This window comes from Gadus macrocephalus, chromosome 14, assembly GCF_031168955.1.
Source record: "Gadus macrocephalus chromosome 14, ASM3116895v1".
Classification (NCBI taxonomy): Eukaryota; Metazoa; Chordata; class Actinopteri; order Gadiformes; family Gadidae; genus Gadus; species Gadus macrocephalus.
In genome coordinates, this window is record NC_082395.1 from 7,358,514 (window position 1) to 7,378,105 (window position 19,592).

Consider the following 19,592-nt stretch of genomic DNA (forward strand, 5'->3'; position numbering starts at 1 on the left):
TGATGTTTTAAGTTAAAAGCAATTTACAGCTTACAGTCTGGGGAATCCATAGTGTTTACCAATTTTTCTATCAATAAATATGAGCAGAAGTAGGGCTGACCGAAGACAAGTAGTCTATAACATGATTGATCAAGCTTTAATAACTCAATAGCTTCCAGTGGAGCGGACAGGAGCGCGGCCGTCTCCCAGCTGTGTGCTGTGCTTGCAAAGCAAATGGTGTTATTTCGCATCGGCGGCGTTTAAATGTCCACAGAGCGTTTTCCTCTGACGAATGCATTCACAGCGGCTCGTTTCATTGTTTGATATGAACCTGAAAAACAGAACTTGAGACAAATGCTACCGGGTTAGCCAATCGGATCTCCCCTCCCTCCCCGTTTTCGTAGATGTGGCCGACACATTGCTGCAGAAATGAACATTTACATCTTTAGTTCAACAGTCAATTTATGTGTCTGGGAACTGATTATGGCGACTAATGTACAGCCCTTTCCCAACGGTGTTGCTTGACTCCCCATGTAAGTGGAAGCCATGCATCCCTAAAGTATAAACTCAACCTTGTTTAAAGCCATGACCAGAACCCCTAGCTGCTATCACGCCGTCTAAATCAGGTCAGGAACCCAATTTTCGGATGTGCAAACGGGACGGGACGTGCTCTGGTTTTAGACAGGCTTGTCTGTTTTGTGTACCTCTATCTCGTCTTGTTTGTCGTGTTTGATTCCTTTTTCGCTTATGAATACAGGTCCTTCCGAGGCTTTGCCTATCCAAGCCTTAATATAACAGCATTGGATCAGGCTTTCATAAATCAGCGTGGTCTGTTTCTACGAGGCCTTTCATTAACCCCATACCTCTAATGGCCTTTTGTGCGTTTGTGCTGGGGAAGGGTAGCGTCGGATTTACAGTCTCACGTTCCATCGTTGCGTGTCAATCTCTAACGGATTTTATAGCCGCCTCCAGATGTCTTTCATTAGGAGAATTGTGTTTAATGGCCGAATCTGGAAAAAAAAAAAACGATGATAAATCTCCCTCTGTATCAAGAGCACCCACACATGCACACACTTGGCATGAATCCTTTAAAAGGCTACAACTAATGAATCCCATCAGTAGGTGTTTGATTGTTAATGTCTGTCAGCTGCCACAATCCAATTAGCGAGATGTGTCCTGGTTGGTCACTGGTGCCTGGCCTTCCTGTTGAGGCGGAGTGCTGCGTCAGCAACTACAGGTCGATGGATCACTGGACACCAAAGTCCGGATAAGCCAATTGAGCTCTGCAGTCACTGCCCCCTCGACCAGCGTTAAGTAAATGCGGTTCACGTCGGGGGTCTAACAATGGCGGTGAAATACGGCCGGCCGTGGCCCGCCGACGAGGGAAACAGACGGAAGTCCGTTGACACTTTGGAGCGATGGAGCCTTTAGAGCCTCGCTCGCGGACACGGCCCACGCTGATGGACTATGCAGATTCGACATCGACGGCCCTTCAGCAATCTCCATTATTCTCCCACAAGTAGACTCAACTTCTCCTTTCATTGTGAGAAAATTAATAACACTTTAAAAAACGGAGAGCGCGCAGAATCCTGTCACTCCTATCTCAAGGCTGTAATTAAAGCGGTTTCCAGGAAGACGGTCTTCCTCCACATTCCACTTCTGTACAGACACGCCGTGAGTGACGGGCGCCGCATCATTAGGGGTTTCATTATAATGAATCTTTATTTCATGTCGGGGTGTTTTTCTCCTTATTTCCCAGCGGTGTCGTGCGGAAACCCCGGCACGCCGGCCCACGGCAGGATAGTACTGAGCGATGGAATCACCTTCGGCAGCTCCGTGGCGTACGCTTGCTGGGAAGGCTTCAAAACCTCGGGCCTCACCACCAGACACTGCACCACCAACGGTACCTGGACCGGCCAGCCACCCGACTGCACAGGTACTCAGGTCTTTAGATTGGTTGTGTATGTATGTCGTTTGATTTGATGTGCCGTTTGTGTTTTTTACTTAGTATTAGGAGCATTGGTTTATCTGTGGAGGGCCAATATGCCTCGGTAGATGCCGTGAGGGTGGTCGGTGTGTTCGTAACGTGGTGCTGATAATTACAAAAATCTGTCTTCTGGAAGAATAGTGGAAACGGATTATCTAGAGGAACGGAAAACTTGTGTGATTCAGAGTACGATCCAATTTGAGAGCAAATTAAAGAATGAAAGGGAATAATATGCAAATTGGACCTTATCATTTACAGTTTAACTAGATTAGCACTTGTATGTAGTTCATTTTTTGAAATAACTTTTACTTTTAAATGGTGAAATAGTCCCACTGGCTGTTGGAACTCAGTCCCCAGTCCTGGGCTAGCCAGTGAAACTGGTGTTCTGTCCCATCAGTAGAATTTGTTATGCTAGTTTCCTCGCAGCAGTTTCAGCAGAAAGCATTCATCTGTTGCCTGTTTGCCGGGCAATCAGATGCCTTTCCAGCGTTTTCTACAGCTTCCAGGCCAAAATCAACCACTTCAATTTCAAGTCAAGTTAATTGGAAAGATTAAACAGTAAATCATACTGGTTTGTAATGAATATAAGACACAACTCTAATTAAAAACATATTTCAAATGACATGTGAGTAAATAGTGGTGTTCTCGTATTGAATAAATGAACAAGGGCCGTGTTCCTTTAAGAGTCTGTCTACCAGGAGTGCCCCAAGGGTAAGTGAAGTGGAGACGGTCATCAAATGTTTATTAAGTCAATTGAGCAGAACATGTCACCTCTAATTTGTTTAAATTTAACTCTAAAATATGTATAATCCCGCAGGGCTTTGAAAGTCAGAACACTCCTTAAACTTTGTCTCTACTAAAGCTTTTAGTGGCACAATATAATGTGATTGTTTGTGTCCTTTCTCCCTCCGTCGTCTAGTGATAAGCTGTGGTGATCCGGGCTCCATCGCTAACGGGATCTATCTAGGAAGCCAGTTCAGCTTCAACCACACTGTGACCTACCACTGTAACCCTGGGAATCTCATGGAACCCTCCGGAGTGGGGCGCAACGCTCTGCGCTGTGCCAGAGACGGTACCTGGAACCAAACCAAGCCTGCCTGTAAAGGTGAGTGTTGAGCCATTCATGTGATAATAATAGTTGTAATACTAATACTTGTCTTCCTGCCTCAACTGCTAGGGCATGGTGTTAACACTGTTAGGCTTAAGGTTCAATTCCCACCTTGACCACCGTTGCTAAGGATGTTAGCACTTGCGGTATCGTACAACACTCAAGAAAACTTTGACCAAATGGCATATTTAGTAAGTGGTCTTACTAGGAACCCTTAGCTTTCAAACAATTCCAAAGTCTGTAATTATTTTGGTTCATTGGGACAAACTATGATATATACATATATAGATGTGTGCTTGTGTACAAAGCTTGGTTAGCTCCTCTTTGTGCTGACCTAATAAATGGGTTATGTTTAAAGTCAAGTTGAAATCTTGAAAAAGCCTCAACTCTTTCATCAAATGTGTTAATTTATACAGACATAACACATACATAATCAAGTCACATGGTTGATTTTTGTTGGCAGCTGTAAATTGGACATTATCCCACATTATGATGAAATGCTCCAATGAAGAAAGCAGAGAAGTCCGTGGGGAAGAGTGCAATGTCAAAGTGTTTTTTTGTCAAATGCATGGCCTTTTCTTTTCCCAGGTCACAGACTACACTAAATCAGCCCAAGCTTGTTCACATAGTGTCGTAGAAAACTGTTGTTGTTGTTGTTGTTCTGAAAGATACAAAACCTCACTGAAAACAAACCAAAAGGTTGTTTTTGTTTGTTGTTTGTGAGCACTTTTTTCAAAGTCGGCTTAATATCTTTACACAGATCATTAATTCAACCGAATCAGTATGAAAGTATATACAGATAAAAGCTCATGAAAATGCAGTGTTTTCTGCCATAATTAAGTTTGCTAGTTTTATTTAGACTGGCATACTGATGGGTGTGCTTAATGGGACCTACCAAGTATAATTAACTTGTACATTTTTCTTGAATCCTTGAATTAAAAGGACAAGCTTTTTTTTTTGCCTCAATATATTTTTCTAAAAGTCATGATAGCCTATTTATTCATCCAAATCGTAGTAGTTTCCATCCTGCATAACATTTGCCACTCAAACTCTAGCATGAATGTCCTCACTGAGGCTGTTTCAGTCCAATTTAAAAGCCAAACTGTATTTGTCTTCACACGTGCATGAGTATGTGCTCAAATGGTGTTTATTTTCTGATTGGCTGAGCTCAAAACGCGTGCTTACCTCCTGTAAACAACATCCTGGTTGCCCTGGAGACCAGGATATCGCCGTCTTATCCCTGGGAAGCATTATTTATTTCATTCATTCATGAATTCTTCTTCTGCATATATTCTTCTCTGCGTAAGCAGATGTGTTTTGTGCCATTGTTATTGTATCCCGTTTGGGATGGAGAGGTTACCTACGATAATAATGAGTTTATGCGCAATACAAAATAATAACCACCGGTGAATTTGAAGAATACATCCTCGACAGCATTAAACCAATCAACCTGATCTACCGATGGACCAGTCTCATTAAAAGCCTCATGAATAATGAACCCCCAAAACAGCCATGTTCAGCTTTAATACATCCCCAAGTACCGCCGCCCAATGATCAGGGAAAGATGAATAAATAAGCCCAATCTACCATAATGAACTATTCCAACACACCACTCTGGGCCCTAGCAAGGCACTCTCAGTCCATGAGCAACGCACCGAATGAAATGCAGAAGAAATAAAGCCAGAGAATGTTTCCTGAGATCCACCCCGCCACGGCTTCCCACGAGCACAACATCTCCTGCTGGCTCCTGCCTCGGCACGGGCTTTGAACTGGGGAGACGAAGAGAAACACCCCACTGAACGCAGCCAGGGAAACAACTGGGAGATGGAGAGTGGAAGAAAGACAGACCGACAAAAAAAAACACAGCCACGGAAAAAGAAAGGTAAATCGTCAGGCACCCAGGCAGGCAGGCAGGCAGGCAGGCAGGCAGGCAGGCAGGCAAACGGGCAGGCAGGCAGGCAGCCAGCCTGCCAGCCAGACGAGAACTGAAACAAAGAGGAGTTAGTGTGTGTGAGTGAGCAAGAAAAGGAGTACAAAAAAAATAGGATAACTGAAAGAGATGGAGATATGGTGGGGAGGGGGTGGTGAGGGGAGAAAAGTTGTTGGGTAACAAAGTGTGTGGAAGAGAAACACGGGGCATTGCGCGTCGTTTCCCTGCTGTCTCTTCCTCGCGATCCCCTTCTTCAATTCCCAGATCAAACAGTCCACCGTTTGATTCAGTTCTTTGGAGCTGCAGAACGATCGCTGTCGCGTATCCGCATTGCTACACACAAACACACACACACACGCATGTACACGCACAAACGCATACACACAGGCGTGGAACACAGAGACCCCCACACACACACACACACACACACGTGCACACAACACACACACACACACTCGCACACAACACACACACTCACGCACACAATGAGCGAAGAAGTGGTTGTAGGCAATGGAGTGTGTAGGCTGGCAGAGGAGCGAAGCTGTCAAGTGTTTAGAGGGAGCAGGAGTCAGGGCGTGGGACAGGCAGATGAGCACACACAGATCAGCGCCGGTCAAAGGGAAGAGGGAAGATGGAGTGGAGAGGGAGAGAGGGGTCTGGAGTGAGTGGCAGGAAGAGGACGATGAAACGCAAGAGGAAGCTTGAAAGGGGAAAAGCGGGAGGGATCTGAGGAGCATGTTGAGGAGCACAAGGACGGGCGCACGCACACACACACACACACACACACACACACACACACACACACACACACACACACACACACACACACTGCTCTACACTCTAGTGCCCTCAAATCTTTACACACGCACACTCATGCCCGCAAGAATACATCATCCACACACACAAGCAAAGGAATTTTGCAGGAATAAAGCTACTAATAATAAGTAGCATTCACAACGACTAGTATTCACAATGTATTCCACTTGGTATTGCCACGTCATCATGAGCACAGTAATAGCTTGCATTGTATTCATTTAAATAGTCTGGGACATTTAGTTCTGTATGTTCCTCTGTACCATCAGTACAGGTGAGGATATATATGGCCTTATGGACATCAAACACTGAAATTACAATACGAGCTGTATAGACAGCCATAGGAGTTGTTCAGCTGTGTTTTAACGATTTGTTTGGAGTAAGGCTTCTTTGGTCAGGCGGCTCACCAAGAAACGTTCGTCTCATTTTAGAGGTCAGGTAAAGCCGAGATTTGGCCAGCCTTCCCCAGCCTCCCTTCGAAGGGTTTTGATGAGTTTTTCCCCTGCTCCTTGGACATGAAATACTCCTGATTGTGCAATCTGGTGGAGCCCAGCCCCAGGACCTCATGTCCATGTTGTCAGAAGGCTCGGGGGTGTGTGTGTGTGTTTGAAATAGAGATCTGCACACTTTTATAAGCTCAACTTTAAGGAATCCCTTGGGTGTCGTCGGAGGTGAGCTGATACAGCACCACAGTAACTCGGCCCGCTTTGTATCTCCGGAAAGTGCTGCAAAGAGTGTTTTTTCGTTTTGTTTTTCCTCTGTCTCTCAGCCATCAGGCCCCCACCCTAGCCCCCCTCGCAATGGGAGGGTGCAGGACACGCCACCCAACCATGGTCAATAAGCACCAGCACTTATTGTGCTTTACCTTACCGGGGCTTAGCCTACCTTAGATTAAGTGAGTTTACCTTACCTCAATGTATCATACCTTACCTTATGTACCTTTACAATAAATGGAAACGCTGAGAGGTTTGTAAATGGTCTTACCCAGATATCGGCAAATTGTTTTACTTTCCCTTTACATTCTCCTGCATTGACTTGCAGAGTTAAAGTAGCCTAGTGCATGTTCATGTGAGAGGGGAGGACACTTTTGATTATTTTTCCAAAGTTTTTCCAATATGTTCGGAATAGTAGCTTATTCAAAGCGAGTGCCGCTAACCCTCGTAACTTATAGAAATGTTTCTCTGCGCTCAGACTACAGGCTTATCCCTCAATCACTATCCCCGCTCTGAATTCCATCCGCAAGCCTCAGTCTCTTATGTCTGCGAGCTTGCGCGGTGACGATACAGCTTGCCAGTGCGCATGCATAATGTCAATCCGGGGTCTAAACAAACGGGGCCAGATCCTTTAAACAACTCGTCTGAATCAGAGTAATACAGGCAAACTATTGACAGATATTTCCGCGGCTCCCTTTAAGCCCTCCACTCTGATCATGCCTTAGGTTGCTGTGAGTTCAGCCACTGAATATCTATTGGTCTTTCTATTTTTCCTATATACAGTTTGTCTGGTTTATCTTCCGTTTGATCATCTGGTCCTCACAAAGTCCAGGGAATTAGCAGATTAGAATTATACAACCAAAAAGAATGCAAACATGCAAAAGCCATGTGTGGAACAACAAACTCCTACATGCTATCCATGTAGCAGGTTAGAAAAACATTTGAGTGGGACGTTGCTGATTTGGTGCATTTGACTAAAGGTTGGCGTAATTCCAGATAGCTTCTTTTTTGGAAAGCAAGTCAACGCAACATTCTCTCCTCCCGCTTGTATGCATATAACGATCATAGCACATAGACGCCTAGCATAAGTGCAGTACTTTCCATAATGTAATGACATTAGCAGGCAGAGCATGGTTGTCATTGATTGTTATGCAGATGGACTTTGATGTGCTTCTGGTCACAGAGCCAGGAGCAGATCACAGGAGCAGGGAGGGCGGGGGGAAACCCCATGTCCCCCGACAGCCTCTTGTTTGTATTGTTCTTCATTTGAAGATTCCGGGCTTTTCTCCCAGGTTCCAAAGCAGACCAGCGGTCATTATGGCATGTAGCACAAGAGCACACGTTCAATTAAAAATACTTACAACCCATATGGTCCTCAAAAAAAGAAAAGAAAAGAATATAGTATTTTAAGGCCTAACTAGGCCCCGTGTGCGATAGGAATTGGCATCTCTGCGCAGAGGTAAGATGGCGGCTTGGCGAGCCTAAATGAGGCGGCTCGCGGCCTCCCGTGCCGTGGAGGGCGCCGGCCAGCTGTCGGAACTAGGTGTAATTAGCGTACACGTTTTTTTTCTTTTTTACCGCCCCCCTAATGCCACCTGATGTTGGCTGAAATCGGTCAACCGTGTCAGGTTTTATTACATTTCCACCCGTCTGTTTTTGGGAGCTGTGCTTCTGGCTACCTACAGTGTCAAACTTGTTTACAGATTATTATTTGTATTTCTTTTCAATTAAATTGGCTTACACTGCGCAAAGGTCGCTATCGTTGGTCTTTCAACCTCAAAGCATTTCGTCCAGAGTCTGCCTTAGACTTCCTGTGTTCTTTATCGTTTGCACTGTGCTTCGGTGTGATCAGACCTTGGTTAAAGACCCTACGTCACGCTCTACACCACGGCAATAGGTTGGATTTTCCTTTCCACACATTGTTCCTGTGTTTCCAACTCCACCACCATCGCTGGGTGGGAGGAAGCATCGTTGAACTGACCCACAGGCGGGAGGCTTTGGCCCAAGGCTGAACTCCTTCTGACCATCTTTTCACCGCCTCTCCATGAAGTTTACAGCCAGCTAGACATTCAAGATATATATAGGGTACCCACAGGACCTAGTTTGCTTGGTTTCGCAAATTGGCGATTTATTTATGCCACTACTTGTCGCACAAATCCCTCTTCATATTAATATCTAAAGTCTGATGCCAGACCACCTCAAATCTGGCAGAACGTGCAGGTCTTTCACTTCATATTTGTTTTACCAATCGCGTTGCCGGAGGAGGCATCTGTAAGCAATTAATTGGCTATTAACAGCAAACACAAACTCTGGCCAGCACTAGTATATTGAAAAAAAGTGTCTGTAAAGGTTTAAAATCAACCACGTTTATCTGGCCACTGTGGAAACACGCTTATCGAAAGCTTCCTACACTTGTTAGAAATGTTTTCGTCTGCAGAATATCTCTGTAACGAAACAGGATACAAAAGTCGTGTTTTGGTTTCCGAGCCAGCTCTGTGCCTTCTCCCCCAAGAAGTTTTGCTGAAACGTAGTAGGACTGGCGGGTCTGGTAGTATGCCACTATTAATCCAATACCATATTAATTCAACACACACATTCTGAGACGTAAAATTAAATCAACATGTTTCTATTGGACAAGAGAGCTAAACCACGCCATCATATTGAATTTTTGCCAACTTGACATACTATCAGTACACAATTGACACCCAATCTGAGATCCTACAGACAGTCTATGTTTACATGAAGCGTATGATCAATAGGCAAATAGGATGCACAATAATCACATGTGTGCATTGCATTCAAGCTGCCGTGCATGCTGTTGTGAACACTCTCTGTTGTTTGGCTACTTCAAGGAGCCATCTTTGCACATCATTCCACAACAATGCTGAAGGCTTAGCATGTTGTCAATGCCATCAGAGCCGAGCTGTGTGTGGTTAAAAAAAATCTATATTTACAGCTACAGATGTGCCAATATTTGAGTATGTATTAAGGTGTGCGTGTGTGTGTGTGTGTGTGTGTGTGTGTGTGTGTGCTCTTTTGTGTGTTTGTGTGTGATTGTTGTAGTGATCAAGTGCGGAGCCCCTCCCCAGGTGCATCATGGGAAGGTGGAGGGGAAAGACCAGTCTTGGGGCTCAAGTGTCAGCTATAGCTGTTTCCATGGTTACCAGTTGTCCAGTCCTGCCGTGGTAACATGTGAGGGCAACGGGACGTGGAGGGGAGACATCCCACAATGTCAACGTATGTAACTCATCCTAACCGGCCATAACATCCTGTTAAAAAGCCAATTATATTTAAGTAGTGCTGTTTTTTTTCCGTATCATAATATCGTTGATGCATGTAATGAATATATGAGTAGCGTCATTACAAAATAAATCACAAATAGATTGATGCCTTGGTTTGTTTTATGGATTACGGATGGCAAAAAAAAAGTACTTACAATAAATACGTTTTTTTTTGTATTATACATCATAGTTTAATTGTTGTATTGTTTTATGTTTTTCTTGCACCAAAACACAGAGACAAATAGCTTTAATGGGTAAACATACTGAAACGATTCTGTTAGAATCATGCGCAGATGTGTGTATTTGAGTACTTATTTTTTAACGATACATCTCTCTGCCCCCACAGCCGTTCTTTGTGGCGACCCGGGCTCACCTGGAGGTGGTTTCAGAGAGGGCAAGATCTTCACCTTCAGGTTTGTCCTGCGTGTGCCTCTCCCCGGCTCCTCATTGACGTGGATCCCTACGTTCCTTTAAATCCAAGCGCCTGCCAAATGATGGAGTGGTTCATAGTGTATTTGCCTTGACATGTTCCAGCAGTGTGCTGGTTTTACTGGCAGTAGGCGTTCCCAGTAGGTAAGGGGCTGGTGTACACCAAGGTAGCTTGGTTTTGTGGTTTTGTTTCTGATTAATATTCGGTATCAGTTTTCCTTACATGTAGCCGGTTAGTGGCGATCGCGGTCATACGGACCGGTGTAGGTTTCATGCAGGCGGCTGCCTAGGTAGGTAGTAATGAGGCTGTGCTTTCAACTGGAGCACTGGAGGGGGCTTTTAGTAACCATACCCTTTGCTCGCTTTCTCATCCATTTCACTTCCTCCGAACGTCTGAAGGTGTTTATTAATTTGCCTTGTGCAACGCAGCTTCATTAATCAGGAAGGTTTCAAACCCCCAACTTTAATAACACAACATTTGGATTTGAATGAACTAAAAAAAAAGCAAAGCATTATAATTTGTGTTCCTCTCCCGTTGGTCCCTTTGCATTTAGCAGAAGTGTAGCAGGAGTGTTTCTTGCTCGTTCATCATTATTAGGTACAGCTTACTATCTAACTCTGCACTTGTTCTACGCGGCAGGACGTAGTGATAAGGGCGTACAACATTTCCAGCCCAAAAGGTTCGGGGCTCAAAACCCCAATTTCCGCACTCTACCTGGAGACATCCTTGAGCAATACGCGCGGCTTGTGTTTTCTGGGGCGTTTTATCGAACGCTCACCAAACATGCGTTTTGATCCGCAGGTCTGAGGTGCGGTTCTACTGCCACCCCCCGTACCTGCTGGTGGGCTCTCCTTCCAGGGTTTGCCAGGCGGAAGGCAGCTGGAGCGGCCAACATCCCGCCTGCATAGGTATGAAGAAACAATACCTAGCAGTGTCTCCCCACCACACATGAACGCCGCCGCGACACGCTAAGGAAGGGAAGGGACGAAAGATAAATGAAAACAGTGGTTAGTTAAAAAAGAGGCGAGACAGGGGGGGGTGGGGGGGGTGGTGATGAGATGGAAGGGAGAGTTTAATGTTTGGTCTTGGGAGGAGAAGGGCAATTGCAGAGTGTGTAAAAACAAAGCGCTGGCCGAACTAACAATTAGAAATGTTCCACAGCGGGGTCCTGACAAGAAAAGTTTGGAATTGGACACAATTGTAAATCAGTTCTGTAATATTGCAGTTTTGGGGTTGCTTTGTTTAGTTCTTTGTATGTTGTATTAATTTGTGTGCGTGTGTGTGTTTGTGTGTGTGTGTGTGTGTGTGTGTGTCTGTGTGTGTGAACGTGCGTGCACATATGAGAAGATCCAGCGCTCAACATCTGCCGTGACCCAGGAATCCCAGCGTACGGTATCCCTGTGATGGCCCAGGGTTTCCAGGTCTGAAATACACCCGTTTATACTTCATTAAGTTATTAGGTCAATTATTGTTGGAATATAATACTTTATAATTCGTTAAATTAGATATTGAATTATTGTGGAGCGATACAACTTCATTTATTAAATGCATACAAAATTATTGTTATAATAAAATAGTTTAAATTACATTTCATTATGTATTGTTGGAATACGTTATGAAATGAATTAATAATGTATTGTTGAGATACATAAGTTCAATGGATACTAGAGTATATATTACAGGCTACTTACTATTCAATATGAGTCAACATCAGACAATATTACCTTATTCAATGATATGGCTGATACTATTTCAGCCAGTAAAGTGAAGATATGTTGGGTTGTGGGTAAACCTCTTGTTCTGTTATTTTACTTCAAACTCCAGTGATAAGACTCAACTCTGAGCTCCACTTTCACTACTCGTGAGAGCAGTGCTGTGAATGACCATAATATGTACTTTGTGGCTCTCTGAAAGGCAGAACGGGAACGGAACATTGGGTAATATCCCTCGATGAGCCCAAATGATTGTAATAGTAGGGTACCCTGCCACTGATTATGAGGGGACATTTTGTTCCGGCTTGGTGAGCGCTGGTACCAAAAACAATTATGCATAGCTAATTTAAAGTGGCCCGATGTGCTGATGACCATGCACTGTTATCATAATAACGATCACACGCTAACCTGCCACAAGACCCGGCTCATGATCAAGTGCATTGTGTGTGTTGGTTATTCAACTGACCGGATTTAAATCATCCCGGCCATTCCCTCGCCATTCTGTTCTAATCCACGATAAGATGTGCTTTTATCTTTTATCTGTAAATAATACACATCTCCCACCACTAGAGTTTTCTGTGGTATAAACAATTAGCCTAACATCGCCAGACCAATACGCATATTAGTCAAGAACCTTTCAGTTCATTTTTTATTTCCAAGTGCCGTTAGCAATGTGGCGCTGACCAATTTGCTTCTGGACGCAGTGGGATAGACCTACAACCAATCAGAAAGATGCAACGTGTGCCACATGGCAGCCCTGTTGGTTGTTTATGAGAATGCCTCAACAACGCTTCCAAAGGGCGCCTCGCCGTACAGTCAGTGTATCAAACGGTTGGGATTGGCCCAAACAGGGCCAGTTCTACTGGAAATCTGTCTGAACTGGAGGGGGGAACCAGACCCGTGTGCCAGAGCAAATGAAACATGAGCTCGCCTTATTCGTTTTTTCCAAGGCCAATAGATGAGTTTTGGTTTAACAACGATCATGCTTATTATTATATAAGCACTTCACTCTTCACTTGAAAAATGACTTGTTACCAGAGTGCATAGTAGTGTGTGATACGAAACGCACCAAAAGGAAACGGAACCAAAGTAGTACCTAACCGTGTGATCATTTGGTAAGGTTGGCAACAAGATTTCCTTCAAGTGCCGAAAGAACTACCACATCCTGGGCTCCACCACCAGGGCCTGCCTGGAGAACCTCACGTGGAGTGGCACTCAGCCCGAGTGCATAGGTAAAGCATGTCTACCGCCTCCCTGAAAGCCTTTTGATTGTATGCCCGTGATCATTAGGATTGTTTTGGTTCAATTGCAGTGTTCTACCTGTAGTGCTGTTCATATTTGTAGTAGCTGCTGCAGTAGTCAATTTAGTTAATGTCGTCGCTGGAAATCAGCGTCTACTCCAACTCCAGCTCTCGAGTGTATTGAATCCAATCCAAATTGTGATTGTTCCATTGTGTTGTTTTCACTCTGTCTCTGTCTCTCTCTCTCTCTCTCTCTGTCCCTTGTATGTCTCTCTCTCCCTGTGCCCCTCGTGTTCTCTCTCTCTTTCTCTCTCTGTCTCTGTCTCTGTCTCTGTCTCTCTCTCTCTCTCTCTCTCTCTCTCTCTCTCTCTCTCTCTCTCTCTCTGTCTCTCTCTCTCTCTCTCTCTCTTTCTCTTTCTCTTTCTCTCTCTCTCTCTCTCTCTCTCTCTCTCTCTCTCTCTCTCTCTCTCTCTCTCCTTGTGCCTCTCGCGTTCCCTCACTCACTCTTTATCTGGCCCCCATCCCTCTCTCGTCCTCCGCGTCCCAATCTATCTATTCATCTGCCCTGTTCTTGCCGTCTGCTTCCCAGCCCACTCATGCAGGCAGCCGGAGACCCCCGGTAATGTGGATGTCAGGGCGCTGGATCTGCCAACGCTGGGCTACACGCTAATTTACTCTTGCCAAGATGGCTTCTATCTGGCCGGTGGATCAGAGCACAGAACCTGCAGGAGTGACAGTAGATGGTCTGGAAAGCCCCCACTCTGTAAAGGTAATGCTGTGGTGGTGGGGGGGTGGGGGGGGGGGGGGGGGGGGGTTGTTTAACTTTAATTGGACATTTATTAAATAAATCCCAGACCACGACAAGTCTTGCTCATTTGGGTGATTTAGCGCAAGAGAGAAGGAACATTATATTATATTAATGAGAGAAATAACCTATGAGAGATGGATCCTATTAAAAGGCTTTTTAAATGTTAGGTCTGGGGTTCTGGCTTGGCCTTATGACATCCTTCGCCGCGCGTTGCAATGTAGCAGATTGCGAAGACACGCCATCAGCGCTCCGTCAAATACTCTATTACCTCGCACCAAATCAAAAGGGGAAAGCTGTCATGGAGGTGCCCGTCCAAAACTCATGGCTGTTTAATTCTTGTAGTTGGAGTGAAGGTGCAGCCCAAACCCATGGAGGGAGACTCTGCAATCCAGAAGAACAAGATTCGCGGTATGTGAAACGGTGCCCTCGGATTCCACCCTGAAACTGCCCGATTTTTAACAGAGCTGCATAAAGTAGCAACCATCTTTAAATGCACTTTCAGCAAAATAAAGGATGATAACTTTAGGAACTGCAAGTGCATGGCAGATGGTTAACCAAAACAGATTGCACGCTGTATGTATTGCGGGCTCAAAGTGGTTGTAAGAAACAATGTTAATATTGATGAGCATACAAAGAAAACGGTTTTGGTTAATTGACAACCGCTTTCAGATTCATATTTAATAATTAAAAAACAAATAATTGTTTCTTTAATGTACTTTTCCCTTTCTTTAAATTAAATTAATTTCAAATGTTCAAACCCAGTTTATAGTCGCTAGAGTTGAGTAACACATTCAGTCGGGGGGATTTAAATAAAATCGTTGGTCTTTCTTTTGCGGGGTTCAAGTGTGTATTGTAATTCAGCATGCCATATGCCTTGTGTTTTTATAGTTCCAGTGGATGTGTTTTCTCCTAACTCTGACTGGAGCGGCTTCTACGAGTACCTTGGGAAGAGGCAGGCTTCTACGATTACTGTAACTGGCTTTAACGCTTCCAGTGGCAGAGTTAACGTGACTTTATTGGAGACCAGTGGAGTGTCCATAAAACTATCGGGTAAGACCAATTATGATGTTCTGTTACTGTGCGCCAAGTTAACGAGGAACAAGGTTCATTCTGGTGGCGATATTACAGTAAACTCGTAAGGCATTCAGCTTTTTTGGGGTGCCCTATAAGTTACTCTTAAGTGTACTCGCCAAAGAAAGATAGTTTCAGGAACGATGGAAGAGAGTAAATGTAGTTAAATTAAATTTATTGCTACCATAAACGTGGCCCTGCTTGATATGGGTGGGTAGGCCTAATCACAGGCGTTGAGGATTTCAGTTTATTTATATTTTTTCCAATGAGGTGCTGAAGATGTTTAGCCCTACTGTGGAATGAAAAAAAACATTTTTCCAATTGTATTCAAGTAGCCTAATTGAGAGAGAAAAACTCTCCTTTGATTGGTCTTTTTGTCATTTTCAAAATGCCGTTTTAGTTTAATTGTAATCTGAAGTTTGTTACCAAAGTAATGCAATTCTATCCTCGATATGGCCATCAGGCCAGAATTTGGATAGACATGTAACTAAGTATTGTGCCAAAAAAACTAATAACAACAATAATAATTACCCTTTAATGTAATAATGCTTAGTGAAGAAAATGGTCTACTATTCAATATCTAAACTCTTTCTTTGTACATGCCTATCCACATTTATCAGCAAAATGTGTTTTTGTATTTAATTTTTGTGTTTCATTTTATCCACTTTGAGGTTAATTAAAACATTTTCTTGGACATCTTGATCAGTGTCACAATCTGCCTCATCTCTCTCTCTCCCCCTCTCCCTTTTCTCCTTCTCTCTCTCTCTCTCTCCAGGCACATATAAGTCAGAAGAAAACCAGTTATTGCTGAAAGTCTACCAGATAAAGGGCCCAACAGAGCATTATTACAGCAAGTTTAAAAATGACAACTGGGCTATGGATGGTTATGTAAGCCATTTCGTTTTTTTATGGTTAATCACACCACTATTGTACTTAAATCAGGGTTAGATTAATTGTTTCACTGCTTGGCTATTCAGCGATAATACTCGATATAAAGGCACTTTTGAAGGCAGGGGCTGATGTGCCGAGTATCTGAACACACATCACACTTTTTCCTTCAGGTCGCTGCAGAGGCTGACCAGAAGTCGTATGTTTACCAAGGTCACATCCATAGTAAAGACTTTGGCAAATTCTATCTTACCAAGCAAGGTAGGTGCCTAGTCCCCAGAGCTATCAATGGCAAGATTACAATAGTGTGTAACAAAAAAGAAAACTTGCATTGCATGCATTGTGTTTGAAACCATCCAAACACACGTGTACACGTGTTTCTATTTACTAGGTCCTGTAAACACGGTGGTGGATCCATCCGGCACGTACACCAGTAGCAGTTCTGTGGCGGCGGCCATTTTGGTTCCCTTTTTTGCACTCATCCTCTCCGGCTTTGCCTTCTACCTCTACAAACACAGGTGAGCCACGTCACCTCGGCTCAGAGCCAGCAGTTGCCGCCCTCTTGCACTGCTTTAAAGGCAAGTACACTAGAGAACATACACACGCACAATATACTAGAATCAGATGTTAAGTATTCAATCAGAGTGTTCAGTCTCCCCTTTTATTTTTACCGCCACATAATTCAGTTTTACTTGACAATACACTCGACAATAGACCCACTAAGTATGTCTTAGCATGGTATCCATTGTTTGTCATACATTGTGAGGAGGCTGCACTGATGGATATTTGTATCAATAGTGTGACTCAATTGTTGTCCTTACTTTTGAGGCATTAAATAGGAGGAAAGGAACTAGGGTTATGAAATAATGTGAACGGAATGAAGAGCGGAAGCCAGAACTCTTTCTGTATAATTGACCACTCTGTGTATACTTATCTGATTTAAGTATGGCCATACCGTTTCCAATTGGCAACCACATCGGAAACTCAATGGCACCATATGCTAGTGATCCCATGCTGGCATTGCTGTACTGCTAAGGCTGCCATCAGTTTTATTGACGTGAATTTAGCATAGCATATTGCTAGCGGGTTAGCATCCACCACATTGACGGCATGGGAATCCGGCAGAGGACAAGTTAGCATGCCCGTGCTAACTGTAAAGTGGATGGTTGTGTGCAGGACGTTGTCTGCTGACACGGATGACAATGAGCGACCAAAAGACACGTGGGGTCCTGGCGGCAGGTAAGACTGACACCTGTCTTTCACTTGGTCGCCGCTGGCAACCAGACTTCTGCCGGCCGCCACTTCCACTGTCAATCACCCGTGTCACGCTTTATTTTGGTTGAGTCGTTTTCTTTCATGGTATTTGCCATGGAGCGGCAAAATATTGCATCCAAGTAATGTGCCTTGTCTTGTGCTTTTTTTTTTTGTTGCACATGCATGAGGCTTTGATGAGGAGGTATTCGACATAGCCACCAAAACGCGACGCTGACCGCAGGCAGATCGTGAGCAGTGAAATGCAATGTTTTTAATCAAATGAAACATTTCCAAAAAGGAAGTGAATTATCCGTGTATGTTTGCGTACATGCGTGTCTTGCCTCAACAACATCATTTAAAAGGTGAAAAAAATAATGTTTTCCTTTGATCTCATGTTGTCATGTTCTTGTCAGCATGACATCAAACAACCGATATTTAGCCATGGTGCAAGTTAGACTAATTGAGTGCGGCTTACCCATAATCCTTTTCGGAAAAAAAACATTCCAGACACACAACAGCAATACAGTTCCAGTAATATAAAAAAAACGATGTAAATATCACAATTCAACATTGCAGCCATTGTGTTTCTGGAAGAGCACGATAGTCGATAGAAAAAAGAGAAAGGCGTTTAAAAACCGCGTTGATTTATGCAACCCCACTTGGCTCTTGCAGAGTTCAGGGACTTTCCTAAGTTGCTTTCGATTTTTCATTGTTTCTGGTTATTAAATGTTGTCCCCCGCCTAACGTTGACTCCAATGCCGACAAGATACAGTATGTTTAGGCCTAGATAAATGGTGGGTGAGGGGGAGGTGAGGACCTTTACGCCCTCTTACCTCTTAAAGCAATGGCTGAGTGTCCACCCTGCTGGTCTGTTATGCATTTATACTGTCAACCCCATTACAAAATAACTTTGTCATTCCCGAGAAAGAATTTACAAAATGACCTCTAAAAGTATAGTAGCACAGCATTTTAAATCAGGAATGTAGAGTGTGCGTGTGTGCGTGTGTGTGCGTGTGTGCGTGTGTGTGTGTGTGTGTGTGTGTGTGTGTGTGTGGCGGCATGCATTCACGTGTAGGTTTGTAAAGTAATGGGTTGAACATGCACGAAGACTTAGTCACTCCCTGGGGTTTGTTCTTCCCGCACACACACACACACACACACACACACACACACACACAAACACACAAACACACACGTTGCCTCCTAATGAGGTCAGAGCAGAACAGCCTCACCACAGCAGTAGTCCTGGCTGCTAATAGTTTCCCGCAGCTTGGGAGAAACTAGTTGTGTTCAATAGGATTACACTCGCGTGATAACCAAATGTTATCCGTCAAAATTGAAAGAGACAGGTCCTGCAGTCCAGCAGCCACGTCCTATAGCCCTGTACAGATCCCGCCGAGCAGACGGTGGGGGGGGGGGGGTGTTTGACGGGTTGCCGTGGTTCCCCGTGTAAACATTGCCGATCAAATTGAATTTGTTTGTTCGTTTCTCAGACTAGAGACGCTCGGATTGCATTCGATTGAGACACGAGCGGACTCTGAAATACCCAAGCGAGAAAGCCCCTCCGTCCCCATCACGCCGCCCATCATCCCCGCCGCCATGGATCTGATAGGATTTATGCACGGAATCCGATAATGAGCGTCCGTTCCGCCTGACCGCGTCCTCCTGACCGTGTGCGGGTGTGTGTGTGTGTGTTTTGCTGGGCGTTTAAACTGCGTGAGTGGATGCTAACCCCCCCCCCCCCCCCCTCGTGCTTGTCTCCACCCCCTTGCGTCCCCTAGGGCCCGGCCCAAGGTGCAGTTCAACGGCTACGTGGGCCACGAGAGCAGCAACGGCCAGGCGTCCTTCGAGAACCCCATGTACGACACGGCGCTGAAGCCCACCGAGGCCAAGGCGGTGCGCTTCGACACCACCCTCAACACGGTCTGCACGGTGGTATAGTGCTGCGCCGACACCGGGACCACCTCGGACGCTGGGTGTAGCGCCCCCTCCCCTTCCTCACCCCCCCCCCCCCCCCAACAACCCAACAACAACCCAACCCCCCCCCCCCCCCCCCCCGCAACCTAGCGTGAAACTAGCCTTTCAAAGCTAGGAACCTCCTGCTGCAATGTGGCGGGAAAAACCACACCGGACAACGGACCAGGGAGAGGAAGAGGGGGAGAGGGAGAGGGGGAGGGAGAGAGGGAGAGGGAGGGAGAGAGGGAGGGAGAGAGGGAGAGAGAGAGGGAGAGGGAGGGAGAGAGAGGGAGGGAGAGGGGGAGAGGGAGAGAGACGGCAAGCATGTCAGGGTGTAGGTGTTCACTTCCTGGTTGTGCCACAGGTGCTGGTCCCCATTGGGTCCGCTTACGTGTTACCATGGTAACCTAACGGGTGTCAC

General features: G+C 45.0%; 1 protein-coding gene across 1 annotated transcript in view; it reads left to right on the top strand.

Annotated features, from left to right (window-relative positions):
• LOC132471834 (CUB and sushi domain-containing protein 1-like) overlaps positions 1-19,202 on the top strand; it is a 210,665-nt gene extending 191,463 nt beyond the window's left edge. Inside the window, 15 exon segments of the mRNA XM_060071151.1 lie at positions 1,739-1,915; positions 2,886-3,071; positions 9,594-9,767; positions 10,158-10,224; positions 11,043-11,149; positions 11,589-11,662; positions 13,074-13,185; positions 13,784-13,963; positions 14,345-14,410; positions 14,891-15,052; positions 15,849-15,961; positions 16,135-16,222; positions 16,353-16,479; positions 17,138-17,200; positions 18,997-19,202. Of these exon segments, the coding sequence (XP_059927134.1) occupies positions 1,739-1,915; positions 2,886-3,071; positions 9,594-9,767; positions 10,158-10,224; positions 11,043-11,149; positions 11,589-11,662; positions 13,074-13,185; positions 13,784-13,963; positions 14,345-14,410; positions 14,891-15,052; positions 15,849-15,961; positions 16,135-16,222; positions 16,353-16,479; positions 17,138-17,200; positions 18,997-19,156 (1,856 nt within the window). The 3' untranslated portion in view covers positions 19,157-19,202.
• The last annotated feature ends 390 nt before the right edge of the window (positions 19,203-19,592 follow it).